This window comes from Trachurus japonicus, chromosome 12 (assembly GCF_045865225.1).
Source record: "Trachurus japonicus isolate A0001 chromosome 12, Traja_1.0".
NCBI classification, from domain to species: Eukaryota; Metazoa; Chordata; class Actinopteri; order Carangiformes; family Carangidae; genus Trachurus; species Trachurus japonicus.
In genome coordinates, this window is record NC_140918.1 from 14,666,647 (window position 1) to 14,685,809 (window position 19,163).

A 19,163-nucleotide genomic window follows, 5' to 3' on the forward strand; every position below is an offset into this window, starting at 1 on the left:
ACTCACACACGTCCTGTCTGGATCACGGTGGCGCTGGACAAACGTGTCAGCTCCACGTTGGTCTTGTAGATTTCTGTGTACGATTTCACTCACCTGGACGGACGGACACGAGGAGGAAGTGAGGACCTGATCGATCAGATCTGATCAGGTGTGGTGCTCAGTTAATGTGATAATGCTCAACTTGTCCCCTGAATGGAAGCAGCCTCCATTCATTCACAGGAATAACAAAGGCTCATTAAGATAAAGTCAGATTCTGCAGATGAGGGTGACTGATGGGCCACATGAGTGACAGGGCCCCCCGGGGGCCTTCGCTGCACCTTCAGCAGGGCCGGGGATAGAGGGGACGGGGACGGGGGGGACGGGGAGGCTTGGCGCGCTGAAAGGTGACGCCATCTTGGCTAACCTACATGCTCTCGGGCCTGTGACGAAACGCTACAGCGAGAAGAATCAGCCATTTAGCAGCGCTTGTTTATTTCCAGATCAAATTGAAGCGTTTTTTTTTTTCTTAATAATGTGCTGCGTTCAGCCGCCCCCCCCTCCCCCCACACAATCTGTTAAAGGTGCTCGTCTGGTGCTGCTGCATGGCGTCACGGTGGAGCTGTGGGCTGAAACTCTCTTCTCACATGGCCTGTGGACCATGACTTTCAGTGGCGGTGGCGGCGGCGGCGGTGGTGGCCTTGTTTTTGGAGTGCCATCTCTCCGCTCCTCTCCAGCCACGATAATGACGGGGCTGGAGCAGCAGGGGCTGCATTAGCTGCCGGGTTCAGAGGGCATCCTTCCCCAGGAATTGGCCTGTTTTTGTTCCATTTGTGCCACCCCATTCTCCAGCTTTGTGCGACTCAGTCAGGCCTGGGTGGGTAATTAAAAAGGCAAGAGCTCAAGTTGTGATCATTAGGGACTTGTCCAGCAAAGACCCCGACACGTAAGGTCACTTCTGCCCCCCCTTCTCTCTTTTTTATTTTCCTCTTTTCTCCTCCCCCTCACATGCAGTGTTGCTTTGAACACTGCTCAACATGCACACAATAGCTCTCAGTAAATATAATCCACAAACACCTGCAAGCAAACATAAACTGGACTGTGGATGCGCACGTTCATCGCTGAGATTCGTTTTTTTTTTTTTTTTAATCTGCCCTCAATGCTCCTCCTGACGCTCATTCTCCATCTGCTGCTGACGCCTTGCACGCTCTACTTGTTACTTTTTATCTCTTACCCGCACTAACACTTGATTTCTCCCACTCTGGCTATTGAAAACCTCCTTTCCTCTGCTACCCCCCTCCCTCTCTCTGTTTCTCTGTCTCCATCTTTTCCTCTTGACTCCTGCTGTCTCTCCATCCAGGGCCCTTGAAATCTCTCTGTGGTCCTTCCAGAGTGTTTTTTTTTCTTCCCCCACTCAGACTCCACTCGCCTCTTATACCTTCTCCCTGCTCTTATCCACTTGTTCCACTCCTGTACTCTCTGACTGCAAAGATCCAAACACACTCCGTATATTCAGTTTCTGTATCAGCGTCATTTTCTTTTTCAGCATAAATGATTTTCTTTTATTGCTGTAGCTTGTTTTTCGACAAGATGGCAGGCACTGGAAAGAAAAACATCATCCCTTCCTCTTTTTTTCCCCCTCCCTCCCAGACTGGACTCATTAGTGTAGCTTTTCTCGTGGCCAGACTCAAACCCAGACATTTTCATTTTATTTGCCAATCAGACCCAGTCCAAACACGGCGCGCTCTTTAGATTTCCTCCCTTTTTTACAAATGCTGGCTTTTGTAGCCAAGCAAGCCTCTCATTGACAGAGTTAAGGCAAGTGCCTTGCTTAAGGGTATTTCAACGCATGACCTCTCTTCGCCCTCTCCACTTCCACATACTCTCCCGCCTCTGACAACACTCCTCGGGCACAGACTCGGCGGCTTTCAAGATGCAGGACAAACATACCGGATGGGATCTCAAAGTCAGCGCTGCGTGGGTTAATGCGGACGTATGCAGGGCAAGATTGTTTGTGAAGTAAACCCCCCTTTCTCTCTTATCTGGATTCATCTCTCAACTCATTTAACTCCAGTATCGAACCTAAATCTCAGATTGTTTACATCGATTCTCTGCTAACTTTGTAATATTTAATCGTCTGTGTTCAGCTCAGCGATGGATCAGTGTTATCGTGATGTTGAATGAGCTATTTGTCAGCTGCGTTTGACTCCTCTGGCCTCCGCAGGTCAACCCCCACCCTCAGGGCAGTACCTGATACCTGGCTGATTTTATCCACCTCAGTGTGTGTGTGTAGTGTTGAATGTGTGTGTGTGCTTTGAAAGGTGTGTTTTTCTTGATGTCTCCCAGTCAATAGCAGCTTCCTGCCTTCAGGGCCTGTGTGTTGTTTAATAGGCCGCTCTGACACAGGGCACCTGTGTTTCCTTCCCTCTGTTCCTACACAGTAACACCCTCTGTTGCACCACTTTGCTCCGTTTGACTGGCACATTTGTTCCATTACGGTTAACGGTGGGCTAGGAGATGAGATGGCTTCTTGAAATTTGAGGACAGTGTTGTCTTTTGAAGTCCGCTCAGGTATGCTGAGACCTTTTTTTTCCTGACCCATGATAACAAAGTGTCTCTGATACCAGTAGCCATGCCAGTAGATAACTCCAGGGATGGAGGCGTAGTTCGACCATGCAGCCCACATCCATTATGTGATGTAGCTTTTTTTTTTAGTTAGCTGACCTTAAAACTAAAACTGAATTAAAAGCACAACTTCTCTATCACTTTGATTTCAACCGGCCTTTAGCATTTAGCTCTATATCATTTAGCTTACGCTCACAAAGCCACTAGCATAGCTTTTATTATCATCAAACTACTTTTCTTATTGTGACCATTGAAACATAGTAACAAATAATAAATGTCAACATAAAAATTAAGCTCAAAACACTTTTGTGTCTATTAGCACAGCCTGATACCTGCTTGCATGCTGATGCTAACACAGGGTTTATATAAAACAAGTTTGTACCTGTTGTTTGACCTTATTCTAAAAGGCCACATCTAAACCGTCATAGTGCGTGGTGACATGTAATTGTTACATTGGGTTAATGGTTCACTTTTTTTGGGGGGGCAGACTCACCTCAAAAACTGATGAGTGTGGGACTTTTACAAATGTCAAATGAGTTCATACCAGTTCAGCTCAACCATGCTGAGTTTGGCAGGAGGGAACAAGAACATAGCACAATGCAAGTTGCACATAGACATATGATACTAGTAGTAATGATAATAATAATAGGACTAAACTTAACTGTGGCTGTTGAGGAAGATTCGGGGGCACTTAGTGGTTTGCAGATCCAGACTCAACACCTGCAGGAAGCAACAGGGGGAGAGAGACAGAACAAGAGGAAAGAGAAGAAGGCGAGTTAGTAACTTGTAATGATGGGATATGAATCCGTACAGATGGAGAGAGGAGCTGAGTGCATCGTAGGAAGTGCCCCAGCAGTCTATAGGCCCAGAGCAGTGAGCCTGAGCCCACATTTCAGCTTTATCAAAATGGATAGTGAACATGGAGAAGTTTATCTGCCTCATGGACCCAAACTAGAAGATGTTTCCACAGCAGATGAGTCTGACAGCTGAAGCCTCTGCCCCACAATCTGATGGGCGAGTGGGTGAATGTGTTGGATTACTGGTTTTGAAGTTACCAAAAGTGTTGAGCACAGATTCCTCATTTCCAAAAGGTTTTGTTGGAGGCAGTGTTAGATGCTTGTCGAGCACATTGCGTGTGTTGTCATTCGACATAGCAGAGCGAGGATCTCACAGTGTGAAAGAGCTCCAAATATATTTGCAGGGATTCAAAGAGAAGGACGGTTCAGAAGAAGGGTCAGAATAATCAGCCGTGCTTTGTTCGAAACAATTAATAAACAAGGTGATGGGTTCACTCACAGCACAATCTGGGTTTTCTCGAGGGCCACAAAAAAAAAGAGCCCGAGCCGGGGCGGGGCCCGACACAGCAGCGCTGCCATTCACAGTTTAAAAAACAACGGCGTGTTCTGCAGCTCATTTGGACGGACAAACTCTGTCAGACTACATAATACTTATTTGCCAGGCTGAATTGGTTGGCCAGTGTCTCGGGCCCAGAGATAAGTGGAGAACTTTCCAGATGACTGGTGCAGGACAACCCCAACCCGTCATCCCACTGATTGCCACACACTCCTCTGCTGCCTTTTTGGCAGCAATTTCTCCAGGGGCCCCCCATTCTGTCTTTGAGTTTGTCCCCATAATGGTAATGGGACACATGCCTCCTCTTCCACACACAGACAGACACACACACACACACACACACACACACACACACACATACAGATAGACATTCTTGCTCTGTCTCTCCATCATACATACACAGCGTTACTATGGCTCTGTGTTAAATGTAGTAAGTCTCAGTCGCCCCGTCCTGCCAGCTTTGTCTGCCCTCAGCTGTTCCGGCCCGGTGCCTGTATTGTGCTGCCGGGCTCATTACCAGAAGCACTGTGGCCCGAAACCTCCTCGCTAATAGGCCCACAGAGAGACAGAGGGGAGTTATTTCTGCTGTGCCTTGTGCGTTGCAGTATAATGTTTTGTTTTTTACTCCGTTGGCAGCGAGACTGTTAATGTTTAACGTTCGCTGCCGTTATTTCTCTGGCTGGCCGTCAGCTGGCTGAGGAATCTGAGACTGGGTTCAAGCTGAAAGGTTCAGCCTGGTTCCCCCTGTGAGGCACATCCACTTAAAAGCTCCTCTGTATGTATGAATGTATATGGATGTGTGTGTGTTTCTGCATGCCTGAGCAGGGAACTGGAAAGAATGAGTGTCCAGTCAGTTGATGGGCTGTCTGGAGTGGGCCAGGCCACTTGGACAACAATGGGATGAAGTGCAGCTATTGTTTAAAGTTTACGGGGCGGTACGCAGTGTGTACAGTAGTGCGGCTGCAGGAGAGGGATACAAAGAGATGGGTGTAAAGAGGTGAGTCAGGGAAATGTTGAAATGTGAGGAGAGTGAAGGCTTGGAGGGACAGAGTGAAAGAGAAGTGCATACTGTAAACAGAGAGACGTCAGAGCTGGTCTTCATCAGCGGACCAATACGACTCTGACCGAACTGATATTGAGGACTTTAAGTGATTATCTTAGAAGTCAGACAAAAGGCCTCACACAGTCTGATTCAGGGGTTATGTAATTAGGTTTGAGGGTTTCTTTAACGATGAATTAGGCCATGAACCGCGCAGAATTTGTGAACTGAAAATTACTGCAGAAGTTACAGTGGTCTAATGAGACCAAACAGTAGCCGCCATAAAAGAGAATAAAACCCAGAGCTGAATCAAGTTCAAGTGCTTATTTAATCCTCACCCTATAAATACAAAGGTTTATTTAGATTGTAAAAAAAAATACATAAAGAAAACATTTAAAACAAAAATGTGTTCTTTTTTTTTTTTTTTTTTAAATCAGGACCAAAAACAAACAGTAAATTAAAAAACTTCAATGTATCAATCCCTAAATGGATTATTAGAAATATTTTTTACACATTACATATGTGGTCTATGCATCAGATTTATTGGCCTGTTCATACTCACTCATAGATTCATTGTAAGTCCATGGAAACTTCTTCTGCTAAGGAAGATCATGCACTATACCCAAAAGCTCCAGAACACCTGCTTAATGGACTCATGCATGGAGAGATTGTTTATGAAGTATTTAAAAATCATAAAAGCCTGTATTTTATAGGACTACATTATGGTTTTCTTTCTTTTCTTTTCTTTTTTTTGGAATAAAATTTCATTCATGTCTCTAATAATTTTATGCGACTGATTTTTAACTTCAAAATAAACAAAACCAAAACTTAAATCTCCCTGTGCTGTCGCAGCATATTAATTATAATTCAGCCCAGCCAACATATTGTGTAGCCGCCGGAGCTGAAACACTCTGCTTTCACGTGCTGTGTGGGTCTCGTTCGGGGAGCGCGCGGCCTCTCCCTCTCCTCCATCATCCTCCTCGCGGGCTGCCGTCCCGCGCGGTGGCACCAGGTGGGCCGCGGCACCGGCGAACCGTGGCCTCGTTAACGCGCTGCGATAATGAGACCGCAAAGAGGGGCCAAATAATTGCAAATAAAACTACATGATGCAGAAAATAAAAAAAGAAGAAATTAAACAGATGCGCGAGTTTTCAGGATCATTGATTTCGTCCTTTTAAAATGCTGAGCGTTACCAAAAAAAATATCCCACATTTCAGGCTAAGAAGTTAAGGTTACTAATGTGTAATAATAATAATAATAATAATAATAATAATAGGCCTAATAATAATATTACTAATGATAATAAAGATATATTAAGAACAAACTAATATCGTGGAAAAGAAACATTTGACAGAAGTTAAAGTGGCCTAGTAATGGATCATAAATATAGCCTATTATAAACCTATGTAATAATTATTTAGGAAAATAAATAAATAAATAAAGACAGAAAGAAAAGAAAATTACTGCATATTTATTCCTAGTTTTTAAAATTAGAAAAATACTTCAAAAAAAGACAAGAACAAAAACAGTAATAAATTTGCCATGCTTTAATTAAAATAATTCTTTAGAAATTCATTATTTACATCTGCAATAATATTAATACCAGTATAAGAAAAAATAGTCACAGTTCTTACCAAACATCAGAACATCAGCATGACAACAAACTAAATGTATTTGAAGCAAAACAAATGTATTTCAAGCCTTGTTGGTTTTAGTAGCCAAATCACCCCGTCCCCTCATCAGTCATTCTCTGAGTTTAATTGCATCGCTTCCCCGTAAGTAATTCATCATTTACAATATGTACATATTGCTAAACAGATACATCAGTTGTCTTTGAGGGGCATACGTGGGGCATTTTGTCGTAATCGTGATTCAACGTGTCACCTTTTAGTCTATGTTCACTACAGGAAAGCTCTGAATTTACAGTGAAAACAAATCACAAAATGAACTGGCAAGCAGACACAGATAAGGAAAATGAATTAATTTGTGATGATGGGACAGGATCCACAAGTAAAAAAAACAAAAAAAAACAAACATTGTAAACAAAAGCAGGCATAGTTCAGTATCAAGAAGTTGCATATCCCTACTCACTGAATCAGTGGAGTCAAGTTGCAGATGTGCGAGAGAAAGTCTTTGGCCAAAAAACAGCGTTAAAGAGCTCTATGTACTGAAAATATGCACCTTGATGTGAGACGTCAGGCTGAGTCTCTGGAAAACAGACCCTGCAAGGAGTTCAGTGTTTTGCAATGTGTAAACGTATGAGTCAGAGTTAACCCTGGGAGATGGTTTCAGTACTGACAAATAAATAACAAGGAGGAGTGGTAGACTGTGAGCGGATGTTTCAAAAAAAAAAAAAAAAAAATGTGTTGCTGGTTTGTCAGCAGCGTCTCAAGTTCACATCCAGTTCTGACTTTCATGCCTTGGTCCGTGTTGTCAGGATGTGTCAGCTGATGTTAAAGTCCCCTTTCGCTGTCAGTTGAGTCCGGTCCATTGGCCGGCGAGCGAGCACATCCGCCCGCCCACCCACAGCAGCAGGGACTAGAGGTGGTCGTAGGCGGCTGCAGGCGGTGGAGCTGTGCGCGAGGCCGAGCTGTAGTAGTAGGGGGAGCCTGCGGGGGGAGACACAGATGGAGGAAGGTGTTGATGGTTGGTGTTGTTGGTTGTTGGTGGTGGATCAGACTTTCTTTATCCATCTTATCTGAGGTTTTACAGCAGATGGTTGAGCTGCAAGTCTGGGCAGCTTGGACTGTTTGTCCTGCAAGTGGATTGAGTCTGAATCTCTCTTGAGGAAAGATCAGAGCAAAGAAGCAGGACTTTCCTTCTTTAACTGGGGCATCTAGAGGGGCAGTGGAGGAGATAGCCCCTAAAACCTGAGTCTGAGATACACCAGTGTAATTAGGAGTGTGAACAAATACAGTTTTTGATTATCTATTCTATTCTTGTTTGTATAATTTAAGATCCCATTTGTTAATTTCACCTCCTAACATGGGAAATGAGACTTTTACTTTGCTGTTTTGCCTTTTGCCTGATTCCTGTCTGAAATATTTTGTGATGTAAAAGAGTTTTCCGAACTAAAACAGGGCTTTTGAACCTGTTTAGTAAAATAGATATAATAAAACCAATATTAAACTATCAAATATTAAACTGCAGGTAAACCTTAGTTAGTAATGTCATTAATAGGATGGAGGGTGTGTGTGTGTGTGTGTGTGTATTATACGACATGTGACTGTAGGAATTTATGTGCAACTTCCTGGCAGCCAGACACAGCGACAACCAAATATTTGTGAATCATCAGCGAGTGCGAGTTCGTCTTCCTCCGAGTTCACGCACACACGCGCTGTGTCAACATCTTAGATTATTTGTCTTTTTATTGTGAAGGTCACATTCATCACCATATAGTAAAAAAAAAACAACAAAATATATTCATAGATGAAGCACAAGATGCATGAGGTTGTCAGCAGTAAACAAAACAAGTCAAGTGGGTGCTGTTGTGTGTCCTCCTTACTCACCCAGTATACTGGAGTTGGTGAACCTCCAGGCTTCGCTGTAGGAGGTGTAGGGCGAATGGGTGTAGGACTGACCGCTGTAGTCTGCACCTGCTGCAAGACAGACACACAAACACAAAACTTCATCAAACACTCACAAGGCTGCACAACAACAAAGGAAAACACCCGTTATTAAAAAGGAAAAGCTAAGTCATGGCCGACAGCTCTGTGGAGAGGAGTGGAGTTGGGTTGTTTGTGTTTGTGTGTCTGTGTGTGTCTGTGTGTGTGTGTGCGCGCCAGCATCTGCTCAGCCTTAGCTCATAATTCACCAACAGTTAGTGCAGCCTGTAAACCATTAATCTGTGGTGCAGGTGGATGGCTGAGGGTAAAATCCCTCGGCCCAGTGGTGCGTGCATGCAGCTAGCCCTCTGCACCCTCTGCTCTCCTCAGCAGCGCTCGGCCCCTTGCATCGCTCCTCCTCCTCCTCTTCCTCCTCCTCTTCCTCTTCCTCCTGCTCCTGCTCCTCTCCGTCCCACTTCCTGCTTTCGAGCACTCCTCTTTCTTTCTTTTCTCTTTTTTTAACATTCCAATATCTAATTGGTAATTATGTTGGCTGGAATGAATCCCTGAGCTCCCCAACTCCACCACCTCCTCCTCCTCCTCCTCCTGTCCTACACCCCCCCCCCCCTCCCCTTTCACTCAGTAATTGTGTATCAACGCTTCCTCACAGCGAGCCCACCAGAAAAATAATAAATCAGACCCTCTCATTTCGCGCTTCGGAGGGCAGACTTCAAATAAAAAAAGGTACATCACACACACACACACACACACACACACTCTCTCTCTCTCTCTCTATCTGGTCGTATGCAGGCGTCTTGACACACACACACACACACACACATCGAAACCCACACAAACATGCACATGCACGTACACACACACAAAAACACACCACAAAGACCGCCTCCTCTTCGTTCATACCCAGACTTTAAGCCCCCCCACTCTTCCTCCCTCCTCCGCCCACCCCTGCATCTCCCTCCTGGGCCCCCTGGTTCCCATGGCAATGTGTGGTCAGAGGTGTCTGGGTGGGTGGGTGGGTGGGTGGGGGGTGGTGGGTGGGCAGCAGGGCGGAACCCCTAGCCTGTTCGCTGTACCCCCTGGGCCCATGTGCACCCGCGCACACACAGAGTTCACCATCATGGCACAGCTACTCATTAACTCAGGCTGTCTCCCTGTTAATCTACAAACCTCCCTCCATCACCGCCGTTTCTCTCGCTTTATTCCCTTTATTCCTCCTTTTTTACTCTCTCTCTCCGTCTGTTTGACTTTATATTTTTGTTTTACGCTTCATTTTCGTTGCGACTCCTCGTATATTTTTCTGGCATATATAGCGGTTGGTTTCTTACCTGCTACCATGCCAGTGATGGCCGAGGAGGTGTATCCTGACTGGGCAGGGGAGGGGATGTGAGGGGGGTAACCTGGCAGGGTGGAGCTCACCATGTCACGCCCTGTGAACACACATAACAAAACACACCTTTAAAGCCAATGTGGGAGTCACTATTTCACATTTGATGCAGTTATAAGACACTGTAGGTTTAGGTTAGTGTTTGATTTTGCTGCTGAGCAAAATACAGAGTATTTTTGGAGCCAAAACAATCAGCGATTATGCACATTCATTAAATATTACTACTACTGATTGCAGCAATCAATAAATGCTTTATAATTTAAGTTATTTCTATAAGGAAAGATCCCAGAATTCAGTAGTTTTTAATGTGTAGTTTTTTAAATTTCCTGTGTTCAATTATAGATAAATTTATATTTTAGAGTTTTTAACTGCTTGTAAAGAAAATAAAGTAGATACATAGAATTTCACAGTATTATTCATAGATCGTGTGACTGACTGAAATGTTCACCCATTAAACAGCAGAGTAATCAACAGGGAAAATAATCATTAGTCTTCCAGACACAAGTGCAAATGCCTTTGTTGTGATCATGAACATGAGTAAGATGGATGCCTGCATTACCTGAGATGACAGACTGACTGCTGAACTGCCCGTACACCGGTGCATGATGGGAGAATGAGTTGAATGCATTAGGGAAATGGTTGGAGCTGCAGCTGCTGCTGCTGACAGACACAGGTTTCTGCAGCGCCTGCAGCTCCATGAACGCCAGGTTGGACGCTGCCATGTTTGGGGAGGAGCTCGTGCTGGTCACTTCTGGGGACATTTCCTGTTTTAGACAGAGCGGCAGCTGTAGGGGCTCTGAGGTGGTGAGCAGTGAGGAGGGCGGGCGGGTGGGTGGGGGGGTCGGGGGGTGGGGGGGTGAGAAAATGAAAACAAACGGTGAACGTGAGTGGGAGTGTAAACTTAAGAGGAGAAATAAACTGAGTGACATGTCAAAAACAAAAAGTGAGTGGTTTTAGGACTGTGTAAGAGTCCACAAGGTGCTGAGAACGTCATCATCTAACACTAAAGAGTCTCACCGGTCACCATGGCGTAGCCTTGGTGCGCTAGATTCCGTCCAATGGTGGAGCTGGACGTCGAGAGGCTGGACTTGGCCTCGTCCAGGCTGCCATTGATGAGGGACAGCGGGTACAAAGTCTGGGGATGATGGACAGGGATTAGCTATTGAAGGAAAGTGGAGGGAGCACATGTGCATTTGTACAAATGAAAAACCAAAGAAGATCTGATTTAGCAATTTTTCAAATAAGTCTTTCATGTTAATAAAACAAGAAAACTCATCATAATGTCCAAATGAATCCTTTGTGTTTGACTTATTGTAGTGATGCATACCTGCTCTGTCTTGCTGCTGGAAGCTGAGCTGAATGAGTCCGGTGGGTAGTGGTGACGATCGAACCCGCAGTCCAGATGTTGCGAGGCTGATGAGAAATTATCCACCCTCATCTGTTTCCTCGGGACCCCCCCACTGCCCTGAGAGTCCACGCTGTGTCGACAACTGTCCTGATCACCTGAGAGACACCGAGGAGGACGGAGGAGGACATTCTCAGACAGGACTCAAATATTATCAAATATCACAGGAGTTTCATTAGTGACTGTTCCAACTTGACACTCACACAAAACATAATATAGCTCACTGTTCACTATAGAGGAAGATCTTTTTGTAATGTGTGTATATTGCCTTTAAGGACTGAGCTATTAATTCTGAATTTAATTTAACTGAACTGAACTAATACTTAATAGCTGTTGCCTCTTGTCGCTCACGTGTGACCTGACTGGAAACTCTAAAGGTCAAATAAGTGATTAAATAGTGACTGACAGGGGTTTTTCAGCTTTCGTCGACATGATATCTTACTGCAAATGACGACATGCAGGATGTCAAAGTCCTAAACTAAACTTAACTAAACATTAACCTGGAAAAGAAAGTGTTTCTATGAAGAAGTTACTTCTAGGACATTTGCCTTTCAGCTACACTTGACTCAGTTTCCTCTGTCGTGGTGGGAACAGTAACAGCCACTTCCGTCTTTCAGGCTGATATATATCTGATAGACTCGGCTCCATCCGCCGCCACAACAAAACAAATTGGCGCTGACGTGCGCTGTCTCATTCATTTGATCTGATTCTTACTGTCATCGTGGCTCCTCTTGCCCTCGGTGCTGGGATGGGGGATACCCAACAAGCCGCTGATGGAGTAGGTGGAGCCCAGGGAGTCGGACTGAGGAGATTCAGGAGGGGTGACAGCTGAACTGGGGACTGAGAGCGAGAGGGAAAAACAAAAACAGACAGATTTGAGACAGAGAGCGGAAACGATGCTCTGCATCTCAGAGATCCTGTTACCACAAGGTCAGAAGCTTAATCCTACTGAACAATGAGCCCACTCTATCTTTAACCTTAATCCTTCAGCATCACACTGTAATGCTTGTAGATATGGATGATGATACACAACCTTCACTGTGCATGGTGTGTGAATGGTGGCGACTTACTTATGGTTTGTCCTGGACTCAGGCCTTTTCCATCCAGAGGCAGATTAAATGGCTGTTGGACTTTTGTCCGGATTATTCTGAAATAAAAGAATTATAATTTGACATTTCCTGTAAATGTTATGTTTGGTGTAAACATTGCATAATGATAGCATGTGAATCCTGAGGGAACGTGCACAAGGGGAAGTTCAAGACTATCTGAGCTTTTAAGGAATCATGTGGCCTTGATTTAATGATAATAAATCTTTGATGGGAAGATGCTGATTTCTGAAACCCAAATCCTGCACTTCCTCTGGCTCATCCACCTTTCCTTTTCCTTTTTGCTCAGCCACAGCGGCTCTAACCTGATTACATTCATAATTCAGTTTGTCACCTGTTAATGGAGCTCACGCTGGGCACCGTGTCGCTGTCACACACTCCCTCTGCCAGCAGCCGGTCTCTGATTTCCCACGCGAACATGGTGGGGTTCTGCCTCTTGTACTCTGCGATCTTGTCCACAACTTTCGGGGTGGCCACCTTGGGCTTGGAGCCACCGATCACACCGGGCTTGATGCTGCCCGTCTCATAGTAGCTGAAAGAAACAAGGGAGTAAAGGACTTTTACATTGAGGTTAAGGGAAGTAAAGGATTTCAGTCACAACGTGTCCCTGATGACTAAACAGACTTCCAGAGGTCAAAGGACGCAAACAGGTGGATCAACAGTAACAGAAGTTGAGTAAGAGCCTTGTTGGCGTTCTTACCGTCCCAGGATCTTGCTGACGCAGCCGTGGCTGACTCGGAGCTGCCGCGAAATGTCACAGGGCCGAACCCCTTGGTGGGCCATGTCCACGATGCGTTGCCGGATCACCTCCGGGAGTGGACGTCCATTAACAAACATTCCACCTAGTTGGTTAAGACCCCCATGACCTGGGGGAGGAGGGGGGATGAACACTCATAAATGTCAAGGAACCTGAGACTGGCCAACATCAGCGCATATTGCAACTAGGGAGGTCACACACACCTGGGCACAGGTAGATACACCTGAACTGCTCAAACACACGACACACTCAACTGAGAGATGAGGACATTCACACAGAACTCAGACTTATAACCCTTAAAACCCTTAAAACCAAATAATTAATTGTTGCAGGTGAAAAAGGGAGCTGTTAAAATAAGATCAAAAGACATGATTTGTTTTTCTGAGAACCACTGGATCTTTCAGAATCACCTTCAGAGGGTTTAGTTTTTAGTTTAAATAAATAAAAGCAGGAAGACGGCAGTGAAAAGAATCAAGCCACCAGAACAAAACAAATAGAGTGGTGAGATTACCTTTTTATAACTTGAAAAATCTAATGAGAAAGTACAAAACAATCACACGGCTTGATTGCTGATGTTAATGAGCTTGTTAAAACCATAAACATCAACAGGTTTATCCTCTCAGTTCGTATTGACAACTCATTTGTTGTGAGATGAAGCTCAGTTATCTTCACTGAAGATGACAGACAGTTATTTTGTGCTCAGAAATGACAGAAAAACACGTCCGCTGTAAGAAAAATAGTGATTTTAAATCTTCCTCATTTGAACACATGGAAACACTTTTAAATTGGTAAAGATGAATTGAATGGCATATACGTATGTAATACATAAAGGTCATTGTTTTTTGGTGTTACTATTATTATGATTGTTAATTTCATTAATGTTATTATTGATTGATTATAATTATTATAGGCCTATACTGTTAATGTTTTTTTTATGTAGCTACACAGGCCTTGTGAAAAAAAATATTTTTACGAAAATAATCTTATGCACAAAAAAAAAAAATTGTCTATATGGCACCAGAACATTTTAGTTATGTCCTCTCACTATCATGAATTACATTTAATTACATGAATCTTATAAGTTATTGTTTACAATGGTGAATTACATTGATATTAGGGAATGTAACTAATTTTAAAGGATAAAAATGAAACGTATGAAAAATATTATGAGAACGGTGTAAAAAAAAAAATGTTGTGCACATGTATGAACGTCGTTAATGCAGAATGTGTTCGCTTTGACTCTCGCGGAGAATAACAAGCCGGTAAACAGCAGCAGACAAAGCGCGCGCCGCGGCCTCCAACTATCTTCTCTATGGACTGCACGGTGGTGACTCTGCACGAACACCACTGCTTTTAATTTAACCCATTGAGCCACTTCTTCCTCTCAGCCTTTTCCCAGCTTTCATTTCCACATCAAACAGCGGCCGGAGCCGAGGAGGGAGGGAGGGAGGGGGGGGGAGGGGAGGGGGGGGGGGGGGGGGGGGAGACAGGAGGGAGGGAGGGGAGGGGGGGAGACAGGAGGGAGGGAGGAGAGGAGAGGAGGGGAGGAAAGAAGGGGAGCCTCTATTAACGCTGCCACCGAAGTGTGGAAAAAAATCTCCCCGCCAAGCTTCATCAACCTGCAGGATATTAAAGCGGAGAAGCCGGGGGGGAGGTGGGGGGTCACGGGCACGCGCACAGAAACCGCGTGCACCAACGGAAAAACAAAGCAGATAGATAGATAGATAGATAGATAGATAGATAGATAGATAGATAGATAGATAGATAGATAGATAGATAGATAGATAGATAGATAGATAGATAGATAGATAGATAGATAGATAGATAGATAGATAGAGTGGATTGTTCTTTAAGTGTCATCCAATTAACTTCCTCAATAACCTACAACAACCAGAGGGACGTCTCCTCCGCCAACACTCACAGTGTGAAGATGAGCTCTCCCTCCCTCTGTGTGCCATTGTGTGTTCTTATAAATAGACATCTCTCATGTTTCACAGCTAATATGTGGCTGAATGTGAGTGATCTGCCCACACCACTAAGAAAAACTTCATTTTCTAATTTCTAGTGGAGGTCAGATTGATGATTTTACAGTGTCACCTACAATTGGCACAGATATGAGTTTGATTGTCTACATGTAAACATGTAGGCTACAGCACAAAGAGCTGAAACAAGCCCAGGCCCAGTATGGTCACACTTTAGGTTCCCATTTAGCACAGCACAAACGTTTAAAACATAATGTCTTCTTTAAAGTTTATAAATGTAAACTATTTGTCAAGAATTTTAACTTATGCTGTTTGTTACAACCACATAAGTGTGTCAACACTTTACATGGGCCTATCTATCTATCTACAGCTTATTGATGCCAGCTTCAAGCCAAAATGGTAAGTGTGGATGTTATTTGTAAATGTAAAGGCTGAGCACATTCTCATAACAGAAGATGTGCAGGGGTGTAAAGAACAAGACTTATTCTGATGTTCTGTTGATTTGAGGAAATGTCAGACGTGATATACGGAGTCTGAGAACAGAGCTCCGGCTTGTGTTGTGTATTTACCTCTCCCACTGTGGTTGGACATATCCCTGAGTTTTTGGTCCTTGCTCCACCAGCCGAACGTGATGCTCGCCGCCACGCTGTCCCAGTTAAAGTGTTTCTACTGCTCGCCCTGCCCCGTCTGGCATGAGTGTGCTCCTGAGTGCACCGCCGATCACACGCTGCGGGGAGGACACAGGGGTATATGAAACTGGCTGTTTGTCTTATGTGTCTCCTCCTGAGCTCATACCGAGCAAACACTCAGCTGGTGTTCTCCACGGCACACCGGGTGTCTTCATTAATGTCTGCAGAGATGCTGGGCTGTGGACAGCAGAAGGCCCGGCTGGCACTGCATTAAAATACTTTCTAAACTCCCCATAACTTTAAGACTGTGTGAAAGTCCCTAAATCTATATTTGTGTTCAATTTAATAATCTGCATTTAAAAAAAACAAAAAAAACATTAAGAGACATTTTCCTCCTTTGGCCAACACAGATGGCTGCTCCTTCAAATTTCCCTTCATTAAGCGCTTTGTAATTAGGATGGACTGGCCTCATTAATCACCTTATAACTGTTAGAACCAGTAGTGTATATCATTTCAGCTCCTGGATAGTAAAAACAAGGAGTGAAAAACGCATTATGATGTAACCTAATGTTGATCAAAATAGAGAAAGTTAAGTGATCAAAGTTGAGAGAAGAGCTTTTTCTCTACTTGTTACTGAAATTTCAAACAACATTTTCATTTAACAAATCCTCATGTTAACCCTAATTAAAAAAAGAGGAAGAAGTGAATTAATACTAGGCTATAATCATGAGGGCAATCATCTGAATATAAATTAAATGACTTTTAAGATCCAGTGGCTCCATGTTGGATTTGTGGAACAAAATAGATATTAAAAAGCAAACGGATGGATTTTTAAGAGATGTGACAAATTCTTTGCGTCTTCACTCTTAACTAAAAGATGCTTAGTCTGTTGTAAATGTGGTGTCTAGTTGTTATTGCCCCATATAAGCCTTGATTACAGGCTCCATCTGCTCAGCTTCTGCTGCTTACACACTTCTCCACCTGAAGAATGAGGGGTGTGTTACAGCTACAGGACTCCCAGCTCCATGAAGCTCACGGTAATAAGAGCAAAATATCATCAAGTGGTCTAAAAGGAGACAGTGACACCGTCGTGTTGAATACACAGACTCACAGATGATGGAAATGTACATCAAGGTTAACTGAAGCTAGAGGTATCAGGATCACACTGTTGACTTTCTGAACATTGATTTGAATGTGTGTAACTGCTTAACGCTAAAATTCAAAGTGTCATGGTGAAGTGTGTGTGTGTGTCAGGTGTTGTCACGTCCTGCTGGGTGGCACTTAAAAATAAACCACATAATCAGCGGACTGTCACACACTGTTAGAGGTGAGGATTGACAACATAAGTTCAGGTGCAGCGTTTGGTTCGATTCCAACTTATTTTGGTTTGTTGCTATGACACGATTAGGTATAAAGCCTACTGTGCTGTTGCCAAGTTCAATTAAGTTTTTGTCTTTTGATGCTTATGTGAGTATTAACTTATTGGCCACTAATTTATTTGAAACTGTAAAGAGACTTAAAATTTTATTTAAACTTTTGATTGAGTAAAACTGTTGTTTTTTTTTTGTTTTTTTGGCCTATGAGAACTTTTTTGTGATTTGTAAAAAAGAAAGAAAAAGTACAAAAATCTAAATATTTGAATTTCAAACTTCAGGTAGTTTACTTCTAAATATAGCCCAGTTGTGAAATTTTATACCATAAAATACACATTTTTAAAAAAAAATGTGACGTAATTTATTTTGCTTCTAATTTTGCTGCAACAAAATGATATAATTATTTCAATAATTGAATGTTACTCTCAGTAATTGATAAATAACTGATCGATGGAGTCATCAATTATTAAACAGAAAATCGGATTGAAGACAAAGAAACTTGTCACATTTCTATTTTTTAAAGACGGGACAGTGTGATTCAGAGTAAAATTGATCTTTTAATGTTAGTTACAGGCCTAATAAATAACTACTGGTTTAACTTATGCTACTTGTCCTTGTCAATAATAACTGATTGGATCATTAACATGGAGATTTAAACAATGATCCCCTGCAGGGTTTTTTCCACTTGGCCTCGGTGCTCCAAGACATTTTAAAAGTTGCATATTTTTCATCAGGAATAACATCCGTCATTAAACCTCTTATTGTTACCTTTTTGCATTTTAAAATAAAATCCAAACTATTTTTTGGATAACTCTCCAGTTTACTATGTTTTAGACATTGGTTTTATTCTGAATGGGAATTAGACTCTTCAACTTTTCGCTGTATTTTCTTAAGATCATATCTTTAGGTCACAATCAGGCCCCTCGTGTGTTTTTTAAGACAGAAAACCGACCAACCGTTCACGCATGTTGTTGTGGTTTTCACATTGAAGGAATGTGGTAATACAGAGTATCACTGCGTTAATAGGTCCAACAGGCATCACATCAATATTAATGCACGTGTATTATTCATCACAAATATTAACTCCTGAAAAATTCACCAACTACCAGGTCCTTTTTTTTTTTTTTACATTCAGCAGTGTCACTGAACTGTAAACTGAACATGCATTTTTCATTTTGTGCAGCAAACTTTAAGTTTAACCTTATTCAGACCTGGTTCGTATCTTTACTCCATAATCACATAAAACTAGTCTGATTAATTTGTGCCTGATTGTCACCGGACAGAGCAGACAGCGCTGTCTGCTGCGTGTTGCACACTGTTGTTGTTTGGATCATGTAAGTCTCCGTTTCAGCTCGACCCTCTGATCCGCGGACCACGGAGCTACAGAGCTACCATCATCACCATCATCATCATCACCACCATCACTATCAGACATGTAGCACAGCTGCAGCTCTCAGTCAGCATGTCGAGATGATGAGATCTTCTTACCTTTCAACGAGGAGAGCTCGGAATAAAAAAAAAGATCTCCGACCAGTTGATGTCGTGTTATTATCCAAATGGTGAGACTCTCGCTGTAGTGTATCACGGCGTGCGTCCGGGCTTGTTGTGTTGTGTTGTGTGTGTGCGCAGCCAACACTCTGCCAGGTTTTATCCAACCGGGGTTGCGCAGAGGATGAAGCCCTGCAGCCATTGGAGGAGGAGGAGGCAGAGAGAAAGGAGAGGAGGAGTGGTTCTACGGAGAGAAGAGAGGAGCTACACCCACCACCACCACCTACCCCCCCATCCGCCCCACAGGATGACTGACCCTGTGTTTTGATGGCACTGAGCGACTGTACGGAAACACTTGTCACGGAGACGGCTTGTTTCCATTCACCTCCAGCGACGGCCGCCCCGCGCTTTGATTAGACCGTGCAACGCGGCATGTGGCACCGCTTCCGACGGTCCGAGCGCCGCTTTCACACGCAATTT

General features: G+C 43.5%; 1 protein-coding gene across 4 annotated transcripts; it reads right to left on the reverse strand.

Annotated features, from left to right (window-relative positions):
- Window positions 1-6,525: 6,525 nt before the first annotated feature.
- pax8 (paired box 8) lies at window positions 6,526-15,946 on the reverse strand. 4 transcript variants are annotated; one of them, XM_085793377.1, is made up of 11 exons: window positions 15,763-15,946; window positions 13,155-13,296; window positions 12,789-12,986; window positions 12,419-12,495; window positions 12,063-12,188; window positions 11,271-11,446; window positions 10,961-11,102; window positions 10,503-10,739; window positions 9,885-9,986; window positions 8,503-8,592; window positions 6,526-7,602 (listed from the first exon to the last, which is right to left on the reverse strand). In XM_085793377.1, the coding sequence occupies exons 1-11, from the start codon at window positions 15,782-15,784 to the stop codon at window positions 7,532-7,534; spliced, it is 1,383 nt and encodes a 460-aa protein (XP_085649503.1). In that variant the 5' UTR covers window positions 15,785-15,946; the 3' UTR covers window positions 6,526-7,531. The 4 variants fall into 4 exon arrangements, with proteins under 4 accessions (XP_085649503.1, XP_085649501.1, XP_085649504.1 ...); XM_085793375.1 differs by having other exon boundaries at window positions 13,155-13,320; window positions 15,763-15,945; XM_085793378.1 differs by having other exon boundaries at window positions 10,961-11,078; window positions 15,763-15,944.
- Between the last annotated feature and the right edge of the window lie 3,217 nt (window positions 15,947-19,163).

Excerpts from the sequence above, each read along its gene's own strand:
- pax8 (XM_085793375.1), bottom strand. The coding sequence starts at position 15,784 with ATGTCCAACCACAGTGGGAGAG. Across the intron at positions 12,189-12,418 it reads GAGTCCAGGACAAACCATAA|TCCCCAGTTCAGCTGTCACC; the intron begins GTAAGTCGCCAC and ends TCTCGCTCTCAG. Across the intron at positions 7,603-8,502 it reads CACCAACTCCAGTATACTGG|GCTCCCCCTACTACTACAGC; the intron begins GTGAGTAAGGAG and ends CTCCCCCCGCAG.